The following is a 19,442-nucleotide window of genomic DNA, read 5'->3' as shown; positions in this document are numbered from 1 at the left end:
TTTGAAAATGTGTTTCAGTACATTTACAGAATGTTTCAAATAATGTGAAGAAAATGTGATTTTGATACAGGCAAATTTAAAGTCACTGCTGGAGCTAGTTGGGCAGACTGAAACAGTTGTAATTATACATTTAAGAGGTACGTTTCAAACAAAACAGACTACAAGCTGCTGGTAACAGTTTCCTTGATTGAGATTGCTGGAGTAGGTCCAACATGAGTCCAGATATAACCTTTTTCTGGTCTAGTAGGTATGGTAGGAAAAGGAGATGAGCGAGATTTAAAATATTCTGAAGGTGCATGGCAAACGAATTCTAAATATTCAATTTTTCTTGGAAGATCTTCCTCTGGTCCTTAAATAAAAATAAAAAAGTTTGCATGTTATAATTCAAACACAACTTCACAGTACATCAGGATACTCACTGCCATATATCTCAATAAGTGCCAAAGGAAAAACTTGTACCTTTCCCTCCCCCAGATACAGGAAACAAGCTATTCAAAATCCTGGCTTTGCAGCCTTCTCCATATTACACCAGAGGATGGGGAATCTGCTTAGTATGAAAGCCAGTTGACTTAGCCCAAAGTACCATCCAAGTACGTACCAAACAAACATACCTTCATAACAGATATGGGCAACTTGTGGCCAGTTGTTTTGGCTATGCTGGATAGAGGTAATGGGAACTGTAGGTCTAAAATCTGGAGGAGCACAAGTTCTCTGCCTTTTAAAATACAGTAGCACAATAGATATACCTGGTACTTTGCTACTTCTAGGAAACAATTATATTTAAGTAAATCAAGCTTAACACCTGTACTCCTATAAAACATCCAGCAGTGGAAAGGAAGAACTTAAGAGCCTGATGCTGTATAGCTACATGATTTCTTTTGGTGATGATGGGAAAGTAACATAGATTCAGCATGTGGCATTTGTGCAGTAAGAAGGCATGTTGTAGTACCTTGTCCTCAAGCCTAGATTCTTTAGGATTAAAAACAGGTGTGTATAACAGCCCTTCCCCACAGAAGGTAGTTAAGAGCTCAACTACTGCCTCACAGTCAGTGAGCACTACTGCCTCACAGTCAGTGAGATGTGCCAGCATCTGCACATTACAGAGGAAAACAGTTGCTGTCAGATATGTAGCACTGGTCTTTGGTTCTCATGCACATACATCCCTGCCAGACATCACTGTCCTAGTATTACCAAGGGATAAAACCAAATAATCTATGACTCTGGAGCTATCCTACATGTAGCACTTTATAAAATGATTTGACAGGACAAGGGGAACTTATCATTTTAGGCCTTGGAACTTACCTATTATGTAAGTTGCAGGGTCAAAACAATCTTTGGGGCTAGCTGTAGTAGGAATGAGCCATGTTAAAGCTGCACTTTTTTCACAGTACTGGTCTTGAATAAACCCTCTAATCTGTGCATAGTATGTTTTACCATCCTGCTCATCAACCACTGAAACAACATCTCCAATCTGATAGTAAACTCCCTAGAAAAAATATAGACAATTAGAGAATTTCTTTTAAACAAAACTGATATTTTCACAGCTTCCAATTAGGCCTGTAACATTATCCTTTCCTCCCACTAGTCTGCTTCCTATAGTATTTCTGAAATTCTTTTCAGCAAGGTCACCATTCTGTCTGTTTAGGTGCATATATGGTCTCCCCTAACTATAAACAGGAGTAGAACCGGATGACTGCATCTTTTTTTTCTTTCTTGCAATTAATTATGCATGAATTCTGTCCAAACCTCTATGCCAATATTAATTGTTTACACTGTAACCTTAATGTCTACTTACATTAAGGTGCTTCTGCATGTCACTGGGCTTATTCTCAACCAAGTGTAGGATTACAGTGTTAATGTTGTTTAATTAACATTAAAACTCAAACATTAAAATTCAAATATATAAAAATAAAAACTACATTGTAATCCCTTTGGGGACTGAGATAGATACTGATAAAATAATATGCAATAAAATTTGGTTAGATGGAAATTAAGGGAGAAATGTTTGGATCTTAAGTGAATATTAACCACTATACTGTTGTATAAACTACACATGGATGTCTCTAGTTCAGTTCTTGCTAGGTCTTCAGAAAATAGATGTGGTACACTTCAGTGACAATATTCAAGAAAAGTATAAACCATTGTGCCAATTCAGAGTGCTACTACATAGTGCTAAATACATACGTTTGAGTAAAAATATCCAATGATTTTTAAGCTCCAAGTACTACATAATATGTTGCTTAAAAGAATTGGTAAAAGGACTGGCTAGATACTTTACTTAGGACTATTTTAAAATCTGCTTATTCTTTCATTTCCTATTGAAACATTTCTACTAGCACAAGGGTATTTGTAATGTCAGATTTATGAGACTTAAAAGAATTACAAAGTTATACCTTGTAGAAGATAGATTCTGCTGTAATTATGGTGGCAACTGATTCCGGAGCTTTGATAGGCTAAAAGAAAAGTTATAGTTACCATGTTTTAATAATTGTATCAATTTCAAAAATTAAAGTATGATATAACTTTGTAAAAACTGGTTTTGGAAGAGAAATAGAGAATTGTTGGACCATGGAATATGAAAATGTCAAGGCATATCATTGATATCTTCAGTACCAGAAAACCATGATAAAAATATAAAACTTACCAGTACATACCTGGTTAATTAATTAGAAGAACATATGTTGCAAAGACATGGTCTTAAAATCATTTCATGTATTATGGCATACAAATACAATCAAAACATTTGGAGAGGCTACACACATCCATTATAGTGCAAGAACACATGCTGTACATAAAGCCATGAAGCAGCAAACAATTGCAGGTACCTGCTAAATTGGTAGAATGGCTGCATGTATCCACTTCAAAGCATGAGAGCATATCCTTAGCCTATTACTATGTAAAGCAGTTCTGATTTGCATATGCACAAGAAAAAATAAAATTATACACATTAAAGTTTAGTGGAACCAAAAAACTCCATCCAAAAAAGAGTATCTGCATAGAAAATAAGTAGACTGATTGGCTTCAGTCCTACACATGGATGGAAGGAGGTTTGACTTGTAGAAGGGGTCTTTTCATGAAAATAAATCAGAGTAAAAACTCAGAATCAAAACTATATCCAAGATATTTGCAAAGAACAGCCAATGTCTTTTGCTCTTTCAAATCTCACCTTCAGCACCTTTATCTGGACCACAATAGACTCACCTCTTCTGTGTCTTATCCTAATCTATCTAGCTCTCTCATCCTACTTCTCATATCTATTTTTGGGAACATTTCACACATGCCAATTTCCAGAGGTACCACTTCCATGAAACCTGTGACAGACTGTTTTACTTCCTTTGCATATATATGAGCATCATGTAGTATATCCTCTTTCTTCTTCCAACAAGAAAGCAATTCCAGTGCAGAGTCACATATATGCAAGTGTTTGCCTTTTACCTACATAGTACTGACAACCATGTAGGAAAATAGCTGAAGTCGTTTTTGTACAACTTTCTCTGGTGCAGAACCTACCACGCTGCTGGAATTTAGCAAGTGCTAAACAGTAGCAGGAATCCATAGTCATCTTACATTTTTTAACTTAAAAATATGCCTTCTCCCTTTTCCTTTAGTGGAAACTTTCTTTTCAGCAGCAGGAGCAGACTTGTATTTTGTGTTCCTTAACCGAGCTGATCTTCTATGGATTTCTTGCTTACTCTGTGTACAAAAATTTAAAAAATGTTGATAAATGCCAAGAATATAAACAATCAAGCATACATTGAATCATTACAACATCCTTTAAAAAGAGTTGGGGGAAAAATGAGAAAAGGAACATTAATTCAATGGCAATCCTAGTTCCATTTAACCAACTGTACATTCCATTAATTGGAAAAATCCTTTTCATGTCTAGCATTTATAGCCTACACACGCACACCTTTACCATAAAGGCTTACAAGAAAAGTTTAGGACAAAGTTTCGACGACTTCTCTGAAAGAATTTCAAAGTTTACATAGAAGTAAGTTCCATCATATCCGATAGGGCTTAATCCATTTCCGCAATGCCTTTCTCAGTTACTAGAAGAGCAAGCCCAGTAATTCTATGATTTACTTCCGAATAGCTATATACAGCTTTCGACTGTAAGAGATTATTTCCGCAAGTTCAAGCTCCCACAACGGCTAATTCGTATGACTATCAGTTCAGAAGGAAATTTAGTTCTTCTAGGGATGGGTGGTGGCGTGGAGCTGGCTGAGCCTGCTCGGGTAGAGAAGTTCAGTCATCGAGTAGGATTCTCTGCACGCTTACTCAGAAGTAAATCCCACTTGTGTTGGCGGAGCTTACTCCCAAGCGTGTTCCGGGTGCAACATGAGAGGGGCGGTTACTGGGTAGGCTCACCTGTTTCCCCCCGCCGCCGCCGCCGCCCCCGTTGCTCTGCTGCGCGGACGCCGAGGTGGTGGCGTAGGAAGCTCCGGCAACGCCGCTCGGCCCTGAGCGGCCCGTACAGTTGTTGCAAAGGATCTCGCCTTGGCCCCCTTTCTTCCACATGGACGAGGAGGTGGTGCGGCACACGCTGCACGTCGGCTTCAGGCCCAGCGGCATCCTGGCGCCAGCCTGCTTGCTCGCCCGCTCCCTAACTGCAAACCCGCCCGCCACGACGGATACTACCCGTGGAAGCGACGCCTACAAAGAGCCGTCCGAGACGCCGAGAGCACGGAAGCGGAGCCGAGCGCCCGCGAGGAGAAGCGCCGCCTCCCCTGCCCTCTGCTGGCGGCTCCGCAGGCTGCACGCCCTGAGCGAAGGAGACGTGCCCCTCCTGCTGCTCGCACTGCGCGGCTCGAGGCAGGCGACCTCCAGCCAGTGCTAGGCAGCCCTGCCCTTCTGCCCGTCTGCCCTTAGAAGCGTGAGGCGACCGTTTTGGAGCACGGGGCAGACGCAGTGGCCGGCGAGGGTCAGGTGCCCGAATGCCGTGCTTGGTTATCTTCGAACTGGTCGAGTGAACGCTCTGTTCACACGCCCCAGTGCAAGGCTAGCGGACTCCCCCGTTCATTATTTAGAGGACGGAATATGGGGCGTGGGGAAAGGAAGAGGGCTTGTCTGCCTCAAGTTTCTCTGCAGTCAGCTATATAAAAGAGCACGGGAGCAACTGAAGGTAGAATAGAGCCTCACACACGTGCCCCAAAGTCGCAGGTGAAGTTCATACTAAATATTTGGCCCAAGGAATATATTAAATTCCTGTTGAATCCTGCACATTTATTCAGAAATGGCCCGGTTTGGTTTGGGCCTTTTAAAATGAGCCCACAAAAGTTACCTATGGGTGTGTGCGCAGAAATGAGCTGGTCTGCTTGAAAGCTGAATTTCCATGTTTCTGCAGGCAGCATGAAAACACCGGCCACCAACACACAGCAGGCTGCTTGAGGAACGCTTGCTGGCCTGTCCGTTGAGTGAGGTAGGAAAGAGAACCCGCTTCTCCCACTATTAACTTGGACAAAGATTATGGTGTTATGCTTATGTACTTGAGCGTAAGTCCACTGAATGCAGTGAAACTGCTTTTTGAGGAAACTGAATATGATAAAGGTTATGTGACAGGTGAACCCAGAACCTGTTGAACTAACACAGAAAAAGGTGAAAGAATGCTTTCTAGATGAGTTTGCAGTATTTGGCTGTGTACTAGGCCAGTATCAAACAAAGTTGCCACCAGATGCTGGAACATTTGCTCATGCCTTAAGAAAAGTTCTTTTTGTGCTTAAAGAAAAACTAAGAGAACTCAGATGTGTAGAACATGTTGGAATATTATTGAAAGTTGATGAACATACAGACTGGGAAATTCCATGCAGGTCATAGAGAAGAACAAAATTGGTTATGAGTTTTAGCTGGGAAAATCTTATTGACAACAGGCCCTATTCAGGCACAGAGACCATGAAGAAGAACTAGTCATCAGTAGAAAACACTACAAACTATACACTAGAAAATATAGAACACAGGTTATCCAAAACCATGTATTTTAGTTCACTGGATACCCAGTCCACTTAATGGCAACTGAAATTTGACGAGGACAGCAACAAATTGACAAATTTCAACTCTGTTTGGCTGCTAGTGCTTCACCTCTTGAAATTTCCTCAGTCCAGGAAATTTTTCTGAAAGGCATTCCTGAATCATTACAAAATTAAAGCCATATAAGATGCAGGCTGGAGTCAACAGTGTTTCCTACTTGGGTCACATGGTGACTGCTGAAGGAAAAAAGTCATATCGAGGCAAGATTACAGCAATAAAGCAATTAGAAATCCCTTTGCCTCACTTGTGTTTTATTGGCACAAGTGACTGCGCCACTAAGATAGCTTTTCATGAAGAATAGTATATTCTTGGTATCAGCATGAAGAAAAAGGAATAATAAATTGAAATAATTTTTATTTTTCAATGTAATCCCTTATAACTTCGATGCACTTATTACATTTAGAAATTAACTTTTAAATTCTCTGTAAAAAATACCCTTCCTCCTTGTCTAAAAAATGTGTGTTAATAGCCACCTTGTCTTCATAGTCGGAAAATCGCTTTCCACAAAGATCTTTATTAAAATTCGGGAATAGGTAGTAGTCACTGGGGGCCAGGCCCAGGCTATAAGGTCGGTGGTTTATTTCTTCAAAACCACAGTCTTGCACAGCAGCCTTCGAAACATGTGCCGTGTGAACAGATGTGTTGTCGTGAAGAAGCAACACACCTGCAGTCAGTTTTCCCCGCCTTTTTTCTTTAATTGCTTCTCTTAAATTATGCAGAGTGGTTGCGTAAGATGCTGCGTTTATGGTTTCACCTTTTTTCGTGTACTCGATCAATAAAATTCCCTTTGAGTCCCAAAACACTGTGGCCATGATTTTTCCGGCCGATGGAGTGACTTTGAATTTCTTCAGAGGGTCAGCACCTTTTTTATGCCGCTGCATGGACTCCTGCTTACTTTCAGGGTCATAGTGATGAACCCAGGTTTCATCTCCAGTAACAATCCGGTCAAAAATACTCGATCTTCACCACAGAGCTCTAAAAACTCCCTATGGCACTCGACTTGCACTTGTTTCTGAGGCGCCATAAGCATTCGCGGCACCCATCTTGCACAGACCTTTGAAAGGTTAAGATGGTCATGAAAAATAGTAAATATGGTACCAATGGATAGGTTTGTCATCTCTGCTAACATTTTGATTTTTATTCGGGAATCGTCCAATACAAGTTTCTCTATTTTTTTCATATTTTCTTTTGTAGTGGCAGTAACTGGCCCACCCGAGTGAGGGTCATCTTCAATGCTTTCTCTGCCGCTTTTAAATTCACTTGACCACTTTTGAACAGTAGATAATGAAGGTACAGAGTCCTGGTAAACAGCCACCATCTCTTCATGAATGATATTTTGACTTTTTCCTTGTTTTGTAAGGAACTTAATCACAGTGCGGTGCTTGATTTTCTTCAACATTGTCGCGTCAGTCATCATGGTCATCTTTCACTGAGGATTACTAGGGAACTAATGATCACACTTATTTGAAATTTCTCATGTATACCCTCAGATAGTGTCATTAGCTAATGAAATAATTAAATTACCCACATCAATAGCAAATCAACCCGATACTGAGAATACATTGAATGCCCCTCGTAGGTCTGGAATGACTCCTAGAACTACAGGATGACTCCCTCAATATTTTGGTACAGAAAAAGAAGCGACTTTATGCATCATAGTTTGGATTAGTCCCTGCTGCAAGAAGGGAAACCTGAAACCAAGAAAGGCATATGTGTCAATTACAAAGCAATTCTGCAGAAAACAAAAAGGAAATGTTTGCAACTCTGTCAGGATATAGGAAATTCCAATAACAGTGCTGATAAATATGAAACAGATCCATCAACATAAAAAACTTTCAAAAATTTTTGAACTACAGAAACACACTAATAGTGTGAGATGCATTTTGAGCCCAGCTGTTAGTGAACAGATGAAAGAAATCTAGTCTTCCAACTACAAGCAGTCAATTTTTGACACACATTTAAAAGAGATCAGAATTAACTCAAGGCTCAAAACAGAACATTTTATTTTGGCACAGGTGTAAAGTTAATGTCGGAAGGTGCCAAGAAAACTAGCTAGCCCACCCCCTGCCAATGCTGAATGCCAATTACACCATCCCACTCAGATAACTAACTAAACTAAAATAACTAAAAATTAGCTTTTTATGCAATGATGCTGTATTCTGCTGTGCCATATTAAATAAAATAAACTCGGATCGCTGTCTATTTTCTTCATGAATGTCTCTATTGTGAAAGAGCACACAACCTCTCTTGGCAACTGGTTTCACCATTGTACTGCTCTTACAGTTAGGAAAATCTTCCTTGTGTCTAGCCTGTACTGGGGGACTGTAGTTGAAGTTCATTATTTCATGTCCTACAATCTGGGATGAGTGAGAATAGGTCTTTTCCTTCTTCGTGACAGTCTTTGAGATAACTAGAGTGCTATCAGGTCACCTCGTAGTCTTCTTTTCTCAAGGCTGAATAGGCCCTGTTCTTTCAGCCTCTCATCCTAAGACTTTTTTTCCTGGTCCTATATCATCTTTGTTGCCCTTCTCTGAACTCTCTCCAGATCATCAGCATCCCTTTTAAACCTGGATGCCCAACTGAATGCTGTATTCCAGGTTAGGTCTGATTAATGCAGAATAGAGTGGAATGGGTTCTTCTCTTTTTCTGGAAGTGATACCTCTATTTAAGCATCCCGAAAATGCCTATTTTGCAGCTGCATCACACTGCTGGCTCTTACTGGTTGATTAACTGCATTTATATACTGCTCCGTAGCCCAAGGGCTTTCAGGGCAGCTTCTTGTCTGCAACAATTCCAAGGTCACTTTCACTCTCAATACTGTGGAGCCAAGTATCTCCTATCTTGAATAAGTGCAGCTGATTTTTTTTTTTTTTTTGGCCTAAGTGGAGGACTTGGCATTTGTCCCTGTTGAATGTCATTCTGTTGTTTTCCACCCAGCATTCAAGCTTGTCTAGGTACTCCTGAATCTTCTTTTTGTCTTCCAGGGTATTAACTGTTCTGTCCAGTTCATCCTCAAATTTAATCCAGTTCATCCACAGATTTAATCATTTGGATTCCCTGGATTTCCTCATCAAGATCATTAAAAACATGTTGAAGAGTAATCATCCCAGGACTGATTCCTGTGGTATCCCACTGATAGAATTGGTTAGAATCAGTGCAGCGTGGGGCCACAAGGATGGTGGCCGGATTGCAGGGAAAGCCATATGGGGTGAGACTGAAGGAACTGGGTGTTTTCAGCCTGGAGAAGAGGAGACTCCGAGGGGATCTGTTGGCAACATAAAGGTACATGAGGGGGTGTCACATGGAGGTGGGTAGAGACCTCTTTTCCCCTGTGGAGGACAGCAGGACACGTACCAGTGGAGCAAAACTCAGGGAATCAAGGTTCAATTTGGGTGCCAGGAAGTACTTCCTGACAGTTAGGACCCCTAGGGTTTGGAATGGGCTTCCACAGGAGGTGATTGAAGCCCCATTGTTGATGGTGTTCAAGGATGGGGTGGACATGTACAAGTTAGGCATGTCATGAGTGGAACTGGCTGGAGCAGGGGACCCCTTCTGACTTGCTCTGTTTCTATAACTTTACAGGTTGAGAAGCCGCCATTGATAAGAACTCTGTGTGACCCATTTTGAAGCCAGTTATGGATGCAACTAACAATAGTTTGGTCAAACCCACATTTTGCTAATTTATTTATTAGGATTTTGTGGGACACTTTGTTGAAGGCTTTGTTCTATGTTCTTGAGAAATCCTTGTTGACTTCTAGTAATCATTGCATTATTTGCAAAGTTTTTGCAGACTAGCTGCTTTATAATCTGATCCAGAATTTTCCTAGGGATTCATGTCAGACTGGTCTGTAGTTGCCAGGTGCTTCTAATTTTCCTTCCTTGAAGATGGGGACAATATTAGTCCTTCTCTAGTCATCTGGCACTTCCTTTGTCCTCAATGATTTGTCAAAGATAATAGGCAGTGGTTCTGAGAATTCTTCTGTCAACTCCTTTGTGACTCCAGGATGGAGTTCAAATCAGGCCCTGGTGATTTGAACTTATTCAACCTAATTAGATGATTCTTAAATATTTGGCTATCAATCCTTATGTACCATTCTGCTCCTTCAGCTTGTGCTTTCCCTTTATCAAGGTCAGATCTCCTCTTTTGGGAGAATACTGAGCCAAAGTAGGGATTGAGTACTCCTGCCTTTTCTTTGTTAGTTGACATTTTGCTATCTACATTGAGTAGTTGAACCCCAGTTTTTTTCCCTCTGTCTTTTACTTTGGCCATATCTGAAGATAGCTTTTTTGTTGCTTTTAGTGTCCCTTGGTAACATTAGTTCATCCTTAACTTTAGCCTTCCTTCTGCTTCCCTTTTTTTGTTTTCATCATTTCTAAAGTGGTATAAAGACAGGTTACTGTGGAAAAGAATGCCAAATATGCCTTTTGTCTGATCCAGAATGACTTTATGTTCTTATGAGTGGTTGCTATTGGACTACTTTTCAAATGGCTTTCCTAAACTGTCTTGAGTATCTTTTAAGCCACAGATAGTTTACAGAATGCAGACAGCTGCAGCTATAGGTTCATATAGAAATGAAATATATAACAAATAATGATTACATGTTCTGTCTGCTTTGAATGAGGCAAGACCCAAGGCAACTTCAGGGCTCCCTCTGCTGGTCAAGGACCAGCACAGCTGCTCTCGAAGTTGCAGGATTAGTACCTCAATCTACTGCAGCCGCCTGGACTCTCATGAACACCTGGGAGTCCTGGGGGAAGAGCTGCCTCAACAGCAAAGACTTTGAGTTGCTAGAGTGCTCTTGGTTTGTAGACTTGTGGAATTTGCTCCTGGAACTCTGCCTGTGTTTTTCCTCCAGCCCTCAAGGTACCTGTTTCCCTTGGCTTGTCTTCTCGGTTCCCCGATTCCTGGCTTGTCTGACCACGCTTGCTTCTTGAACAAACTCTGCCTTGTGCTGGATCTCCTGGCTCTGACCTTTGGGCTGTTTAACTGTGCATTTGGACTGGCCCTTGTGCTGCACCCTGGTTGCCTGGGTTCCGGTGTCTGCTAGTCAGCCATCCATGCCCTGGATACTGACAACTGTGTTTCATAAGAAAAGAATATAGGGTATTAAATACCAAGCCCTCCCTATAAAGTTATAACACCAGCTATTTCTGGATCTGGAAGTGATGAAAATGGAAGAAAAAAATATTAATAGCCCTTAAATTGACAGTGCTGATAATAGTGCTTAGTCATCTGTCTTTCAGTTTAGTTAATATGATGTTTATTCTTAATTTTCTCTTGTTTAAGTTACTCTCCTCTCAGTGGGGAGCTGTTTCAGTAACCATTTAAAGGTGGGCCGTTTCCTTTTGTCACTGCATCGTTCTAAGGCTCGGTTTTTAAAGCAGCAATCCTTAACACTAGAATACTGTTACTACTACATTGCATTTATATCCTGCCTTTTTTTCTCTTATGAGGAACTCAAGATGGCCTATATAGCTCAATTTTATCCTCAACAACAACCCTCTGGGCTGAGAGTCTGTGACTGGCCCAGAGTCACTTTCACGGCCGAGTGGGGATTAGAATCCAGATCTCCCAGGACCTCAGTTCAGCATGCTAACCACACTTTCACTAGGCTTTCTCCAAATATTTTTGACTATAAATCCTGTTATCCCTGGGCAATGACCATTGGGATTGACTGGCATTGTAGTAAAAAAATATCTGAGGAAGATTGGGGAAGGCTGTGAGAGCAAGTCCCATTGAATCCAGAGGGACTGAGTTCAAGCTTGAGATTATGCTTCAAGTGTAATTGCTACTGATGTACAGGTTTCTTAGTATTAATCTGAGCTTGCAATTGAAATAGATCTACCAAAGATGCAGAGTTAAGCTACCAGTTGGTTTTTGTAAAGGCATGCTATTCACCAGATATCAACATCCTGGTGGAGATTCTGCAGAAAATACAAGTGTGGGGAGATAAATTGTAGAGAAAGATCCTTAACCTAATAGTAATCAGGCATATACTGTTAAATAGTCTCCCTGAAGCCCATGAAGTTTCCAGTAAAATGAGAGCAAAGTCTTCCCTATCACATGGTAGAAGTCTTCCCTATCACATGGTTACCTGTTGTTGCCTTTTATGTGACTTTTCAAACAAAACTGTCCACAGTTGATAAGGATCAGCATTCCTCCCCCCCCCCCCTTGTTCACAGAAAGGTACTGGTCTGAACTTCGTAAATGTTTGCATCATGAGTTGGACCTGGAGTACATTCCATTCTGGATGCAAGATTAAATGCCTTTACTTTTTTAATTCAGATTGGCAGCCCAAGGTAATAAAAAGGAGACAGTGAGTACACTAGATCCCTACCTATGTAATGCATATCTTCCTTTGTAAGTGCTAAGGTGTAAGGCAGGATGAGAGCAGTGTGGTGTAGTGGGTAAGGGCATTGGACTGGGGCTCAGGCAATCTGGATTCTAGTCTCTGCTCAGCCATGGAGTCAACTGGGTGACTTTGGATCAGTCTCAGTCCAACCTATCTCACAAGGTAGTTGTAGGGTTATGGCTGAGAGCAGGAGGAAGCTGTGATATCAATGTGCCACATTAACTTTGCAGGCACAGGTGCACTGCCTTCTTGCTACCAGCTTCCTGGTTACAGGCAAATTACATGGCCATTGGCTGCATCTAATTACCTTTGGCTGCATACCTTTCAATTGCTTGTTTCTCCTGGAGAGAAAGCCCAAGGTTTTTCTCTTTAAATCCAGTTTGGCAGTCAAAGGTAATAAAAGATATTGAGTATATTTTGGTGAACTTGACTCAGCATAAAAATTAGAGAACAATTATAACTAGTAATAGATTCTTCCAAGATATTACTACAGTGGGACAGTTTAGCTGCAGAGTCAGCTGTATTGAAAACAATGTGTCTTTAAGGCATCACCTTGATTTCAATGGATTTGAGTCTGGATCCACCCCCACATTGGCAATAAATACTAAAGAGATGCTAGGCAGTATCTTGTCAATTTGGGGAGAAATTGAAAGACTGTAGCAGGAATAGATTGTTCCACACTGCAGGAATCTTAACTGTGTATGTGTAGGTATCATGAAAACAGTGGATGCACTCTTTCAATTCTTATATAAACAGAGATCCAGAATCTACAATGCATGTGTATTTAATTCATATTTCTCCACAATAGCTCCACAATCAACAACATGTGCTGTAGTTATAATAGCAGATAGAGAATAGATTTCTTTTCCTTCTTTATTTCAGTTCAATCTCCCAAATTAATATTCAGAAATATTGGGACAATGATGTTAAGTGTTAATAACAAATGTTAAATAAAAATTCCCAAACATTCCTTTTTTGGGATTTTTCCACTTTTCTGTGGAAGTTTGTATCTACACCCTCAGTCAACAATTCACATTAAAACCATGCTTAATATGCAAATAAGATTTAATTGGCACAATCTCCCAGAGAGGAAGAGTCGTAAGAGGGGGAAGGCAGCTGCAGCAGAGAGGGAAACTGTGGCTGTCCAGGTGTTGCATTATAACTCTTATCATTCCACACTATTGGTCATGGTGGCTGGAGTTGAGGGGAGGTAGAATCTGAAGGGCCAAATTGCCAATCCTTGTTTTAGGGGATCCCCTACTAGGGTGTGCCTTAGCTCTGGCAATATGTGGGCCCTGTCTTTTCTGCTATGCTGCAAGGGCAGAAAATGACACTGCCACTGTGCAGTATAGGAAAAATAGGAAGTATCATCCATTTACCTTGATATCAAAGAGGTACATTCACTACAGTGTCATCCTGGGCTGTACTGAAGGGCTGAGAATGAAACTACCAGTGCAGGAAGACAGACAGCATTGCCCAGTTACCCTGACAGTGGAAGGCTGTGAGCGCTTTCCCTGCCTTGTGCACAGGATTACATTCTAATACTTGTCAATTTTCTAATAACTGAACTTTCATTGAGGAAATGCCCCTCTGGCCACCAAATCTGGCTCAGCTCTATTCAAAACATTCAATGTCTGAAATTATTTTATTGTATTATTTCCATTTTGTGCAAGAGTTCAAGCTCTCCCAGTTTCATAGCAATTCACAAAGATGAGAAGCAATTACAAATTTACACATTTAGGATCCTAGCAAGCAAACAATTTTGAACAAGAATTGTACTTTGACTTCAACAAGGGCCAAATGACTGCTCTGATAAGGCATTCACTCCCTTTTAAAAATATACAGGCAAAGGACCCATTAATCTCATTTCAAGTTAACAGCAGCAATTTTTTTGGCAAAGTATTTTTATGCATCTCACCCTCCCACTCCTATCTGTCTTCACCCTGGGTTGCTTACAGAATTTAATAGCTGAGGACCATTGGAAGAAAGCAATGGGAAGGTTTTTGCTGGTGTTCAACTTAGTGGGCGATAAGAATGCGAACTCTCAGCACAGGACAAACTGGCTGAGGTACATATTTGAGAGGAGTAACCTTGGAGACAGTGGTCCATCCTGTGTCAAAGTATACTGCAAGGGCTTTCATGGAAATCAGTTGAGTCATTAAGTCATGGAGCCATTAAATGTTTGACTGGTGACTACTTGTTAAATTGTTTGATCTGATGGCCAATTCATACATGTATCACTTTTGATTTTCTATCAACTAGGTAATTAGTGTGTGTGAGTGAACTTATACCTTAAGAATATTGAAATGACAGGACTGAGATGATTAAGACTAGTGAGTTGGCTATGGAAATTTATCTTTACCATCCCTTTTATTATTTTGCATTCTACCAATTCAAATTGAGTTGTTAGAGAATAGTTAACTTTAAAACTAAGCATTTCTGGCACACAGTTTAAGCTATTAAGGTGAACAACTTGATTAATCATTAATTTTGTCTTTTGAGGTATCTCTGCACAAACAAGATATTTATGTATTTTACAGTCCCTTTTAAAAATAATTTATATTTTATATACATTTTATCTATTGTTTCAGTGGATTTTTATGCAATAATGCTACATTCTGCTATGCCATACGAAAGAGAAGAAAAAAGAAAGGTAGCTGAGTGGAGAAGTTCTGATCCATGAGACGACTACATGTGTGGTCAAAAAGGAACTTCCGGAAGGAGCGGAGTGAGGGCTTCCGCTCACTCCGTTCCGCTGAGCTTTGGAAGTTTTTGTCTCCGATCCAGGCCTTGTCCTCCACAGCAAAGCCCATATGCGTGATTGAACAGAGACCATGAAGAAGAATAAAGGTATTTAGGTTACAAAGTGTTTCACATGCTGTATCTAAAGCTGCCTTTCTGCAAACAGAAACTGTCTTGTAGAACAGTAGCTTGAGCAGAACACTTTACAAAAAAAGTGGAACTAAATCCAAACATTGTGTTCTTAAAAAGCTTGTGCAAACATAAGAATTGCTGTTGAACACATTATAGCACTGTATAAACTCCTGCAGAAATGTTTCTTCCACACAGTTCTCTGATCTAACCCAATATTTGTTAGGGAGATATAATATTAATGAGCCAGAATAAATTAGTTTAAGTAATAAATGTTTAATCAAAGAATTTTACATATTATTAACAGCATTCATTTGGCCAAACATCTACATGGTTGTAATATCCTACTGTATATAAAGTGGGAATGTATCAAGTATAGACTATGAAAGTGCAAATAGCATTTTCAAGATTAGAGTATTTTTTACATTATAAAATTAATTGGTTTACAAAATAGGCTTGCCAAACTTTCTTTCTGAATTGTAAATTCAATTACTGGGGTGGTCTTAAATTTTAAATAAGTACCAAGAAAATACAAATTTAATATGCTAAATTCCATGCTCAGAATAAAGTTAACACAAACAATGGAATATACTGCACAATCTAAATCAAGTTACAGAAAAACCAGAACCCACAAACTTCACTATCATCACAGAGAGCACTCATACATATCTTCTCTTAGCTTTGCAAGACATCTTAATGTAATACATAAAATTTGTATGAATTATCCTATTTGAAAATTTGAACTCAAGGAAGCTGTATGTGCATTTCAAATTAATGTATAAGAGCAATTAGTGAAGACAGAATCTTGAAGACTTATTTTAAGTTAAAGGGATTTGATACCAGTCAGTTGTTTGAATAGACTTTTCTGAGGCTGGAAAAGGGAGTTCAACATTAATATTTTCAGGATAGGGGAATCAAGCTAGAAAATGTAATGGATCTACAGACTACAGTAACAGAGCAGCAGACTGTTCCTTCTAAGAATACTTCCAGAAGAAATATCTGTTTTTGAATTTTGGAGTAAATAATTAATATGTAGTTCTTTAGTATTATGAGCCACAGGGACTGTAAGATTCCAGCTGTAATCTTTAAATGAAAAAGGGTTAACACTTTTTTCTTGTAACTTATGGTAATCAATATTACATACAACCTTATTTGCCATCATAATACTTTACTATATACAGTCAGTAGCGAGAAACCTTTATAATGGACATCAGATGATCTCTCATGTCGTCAAACAGAAAAATGGAGTATTTCACTTATTTTGCTTGTGTTATCCTAGGCTTTATTATATGCAAGCAAAATATTAATTTAAACAATTTCTTCTAGTTAAAATTACAAACTGCATCACTGTAACTTACAATGAGATTTTGATGCTTTTAAGCCAATCTCAACAAGAATTTTCTTCACAGTAGGACACCACTAGGGAAGTTATTTTTTTCTTTATACATGAAACAGCAATCACACACCAAACGAATATTGTGCAATCGAAAGAATACACAGTAGTGTTCTGCTATTTATATAAAAACTCTGGACACTTAGGGTATGATACTTCCTTGGACAGGTACAGTGTGTGCATACAGATCTTCCAAAGCAGCCTTCCAGATGCATTGGACTGCAATTCATATTCTCACTAGACATGAGAGTTCTTGTCCAAATATATCTGGAGAGTGCGGTACTGTGCAAGGCTATTAAAGAGTTCTGTCTGTCTCTTCCCTCTCAGAGTGTGTGCAACCAGTGGGGATGCAATTCCCTATTCCTGCTCTTTCCTATTTGCTCAACAAAGTTAAACAAAGTGAACTCACAGAACTTGACTGAGTGGAGCAAGAGGCCTAGATAGGTATATGTGAGGCACACACAGACACATGCCAGAGCTGGGACACAGAAAGGAAAAAATAAGACTCAGTTGAGCTTTATGGAAATCCTTCTATAAGAGAGAATTGCACATGTATGAGAAAGGATCATACCCTATGTAATTATATACTGGAAAGGCAAGGCCATGAGTGGTTTTTATGGAGGTTTTTGCAATTCATAGCATAGTAAACTTCAGAACAGATAACTATTACTCATTTAACTGTGGCAACTATCTATTTGGGTTAGGCAAAGGCACAGTAACATGTTGCATGTAATGTGTATTCAATCTTATGGGAATGCCTCTAACTTAAGGAAATTTCAAATATCTTTATTTTATAAAATGTAACCATTAAAACCAACTGCACTATTAGTGCATAAAATGCATTGTTAATTATGAAAAACAAAACTATGATTGCACTTCCATTAAAGTGTCTTTTCAATACAGCATATTTGCTGTTAATCGTTTAGAATAACTGTTCTTAACAGTAGAATTATGCTTAAGTAACTTAAGGTAGAGGTTCTGTTAATGCAGTCATCATGGCAATAAATGCCAGTTAAATTTGGAAAAATAATTCTTTCAAGTGGTCTTTCCATCTTCCAAACTAAGAATTATGGTTTAGCTTTACAAGAGCGATACTGCATATTTTTTGTGTTGGTTTTTGATTCACAGTTTGGCACATCTGTACTGTAAATAGACATGAAGATGTTAAAAGGTTTAATTTAATTAGAAAATAATATCCATTCCTTGGGTTCTGAAGCAGTACTAAAGAGAAGTATCATATACCTCAATTTACACTGCTTTATTAGAGATTAGTTGGGGGAAAACTAGGGAAAAGCAAAGTATAAAAAATAGACTACTAAATATTGTGTCATTAAAAGACAATTCAAGTGGGGGAAAACAAAGAAAATGATGTATTAGGATCAATAACACAAATGAGTTTCAGTAAGCCTTTAATCCATACTTTCAAGTTAAGGATCACCAGCCTAAGGCTAAATAGATGCTGCATTGTATTAGGAATGTGGAGTACAAACTATTCCTCTCTCTTCAAAGCAAGTAAGACTCTTACCATCAAATATAATTGAAATTCCCTGAAAGGCTCACAAGGATCAAAAGGAACTTCAAGGGAATTCCCATTTATTCCATCTCTACAACACTGATTAACAACCAAACTCTGACTTTATGGGCCAAAGTCTCCAGAATGCTTACTCCACATAGTGTACCGCTGGTAACTGCCTAGCCATTGTGGCTCCATCATCAATTCCTCTATTCAAACTTTTTATGATCACACCAAATGTACATGTTCAGTCCATTCAGTTGAGGTTGGAGATGTTTGACTTGAAACATCTCCTGAAACATCAACTTGGCTGGCTGCTATCCCAGTAGAGTCCCCAGTTTGTGGCACTGTTTCTCCTGTAATCATGTCCCCAGAAGCAGCAGTGTCTTCTGTTTGGGTTCCTCTCCCTTCATTTTTGAGTGCATCCTCAAAAAGTGCATGCTCCTCCAGAGGATCCTGCCTTACATCAAGAAGATGTGGTTGCTCCCCTGAACCATCTTCAGTACTGGGTTGCAGTGAATCGTCATCTGTTTCTGTAGTTGCTGAAGGAATGAGTGCAATACTCTGAGGGTTCATATCATGAAACCAGGCCATTATGTTTCCAAGGAGATTTTCATTTATATTGGGGTCTTGGCTACTTGAATCAGCTTCACTAGATGTTGAATACAAGCCGCTTCTTGCATCACTGAAGGTGTGAGAACTAAGGTGGTCAGCTGAAAAGGGATCACTGCCTGCACTCAGTTTCATCAGACTGTCACCAAGTTCTAAAAGTTCAGAGCTACTAAGAGCTGCTCTGGGATTATCTATATTTACGGGACCAGAGTCTAACCTTGTAGGCAAAGAAGTACCTATCGCCCCTAAAGAAGCTTCATTGGTCAGGAAGTCTCTAGTTTCCTCATCAATAACTAAGCCAGATTCTTGCAAGGACAACTGAATAGCAAGCAGGATGTTTGGGTCATCTTCATCCAAGGAACTCAGAGCCTATAAGAGATATTATGAGTTATATATATATGAGAGAGAGAGAGAAGCAAGTTTTACCAAGTTTGTTCCAAGTTCACTTTTAGTACAAGCTGACTAAATTTATACATTCATGAGACATTATTTTTATATGGCTTAATTTTGGCTAATATACTAGTTGTCAGATTGAAATTCCAAGTATGTTAACTTTGAGGTCAGTTCCATACAAATTAATGAAATTCACTTTTAATTAAGCCTGTTTGGAACTGAAGTGTCAAAGCCACTAACTCTCAACAGCTTGTCAGCTGACAAATACAGAAAGCAGACATAA

The 19,442-nt window shown here is 39.5% G+C and overlaps 2 protein-coding genes across 4 annotated transcripts in view; both read right to left on the bottom strand.

Moving 5' to 3' along the window:
* GATAD1 (GATA zinc finger domain containing 1) lies at positions 1-4,686 on the bottom strand. The gene is made up of 5 exons (XM_044424895.1): positions 4,369-4,686; positions 3,568-3,693; positions 2,394-2,453; positions 1,303-1,486; positions 1-349 (listed from the first exon to the last, which is right to left on the bottom strand). Exons 1-5 carry the CDS (start codon positions 4,570-4,572, stop codon positions 159-161), a joined length of 765 nt encoding a protein of 254 aa, XP_044280830.1. The 5' UTR covers positions 4,573-4,686; the 3' UTR covers positions 1-158.
* Positions 4,687-14,003: 9,317 nt separating this feature from the next.
* Positions 14,004-19,442, bottom strand: part of ANKIB1 (ankyrin repeat and IBR domain containing 1) — a 59,832-nt gene continuing 54,393 nt past the window's right edge. For all 3 annotated transcript variants that reach the window (XM_044425134.1, XM_044425136.1, XM_044425135.1), the window contains exon 20: positions 14,004-19,135. In XM_044425134.1, coding sequence (XP_044281069.1) covers positions 18,383-19,135 — 753 coding nt within the window. In that variant the 3' untranslated portion in view covers positions 14,004-18,382. The remainder of the gene's footprint in view (positions 19,136-19,442) is intronic.

The sequence above is a fragment of the Varanus komodoensis genome, unplaced genomic scaffold (assembly GCF_004798865.1).
Source record: "Varanus komodoensis strain SLA01 unplaced genomic scaffold, ASM479886v1 scaffold15, whole genome shotgun sequence".
In the NCBI taxonomy this organism is placed as follows: Eukaryota; Metazoa; Chordata; class Lepidosauria; order Squamata; family Varanidae; genus Varanus; species Varanus komodoensis.
This window is presented reverse-complemented; position numbering and strand designations above follow the sequence as displayed.

What these genes read in the sequence shown, in the direction of transcription:
- GATAD1 (XM_044424895.1), bottom strand. Translation starts at nt 4,572, where the DNA reads ATGCCGCTGGGCCTGAAGCCGACGTGCAGCGTGTGCCGCACCACCTCC. An exon ending in ATATTTTTAAGTTAAAAAAT is followed by an intron (nt 2,454 to 3,567) that starts GTAAGATGACTA and finishes CTTTTCTTTTAG; the next exon opens with CCTATCAAAGCTCCGGAATC. An exon ending in CCCTGCAACTTACATAATAG is followed by an intron (nt 350 to 1,302) that starts GTAAGTTCCAAG and finishes TTTTTATTTAAG; the next exon opens with GACCAGAGGAAGATCTTCCA.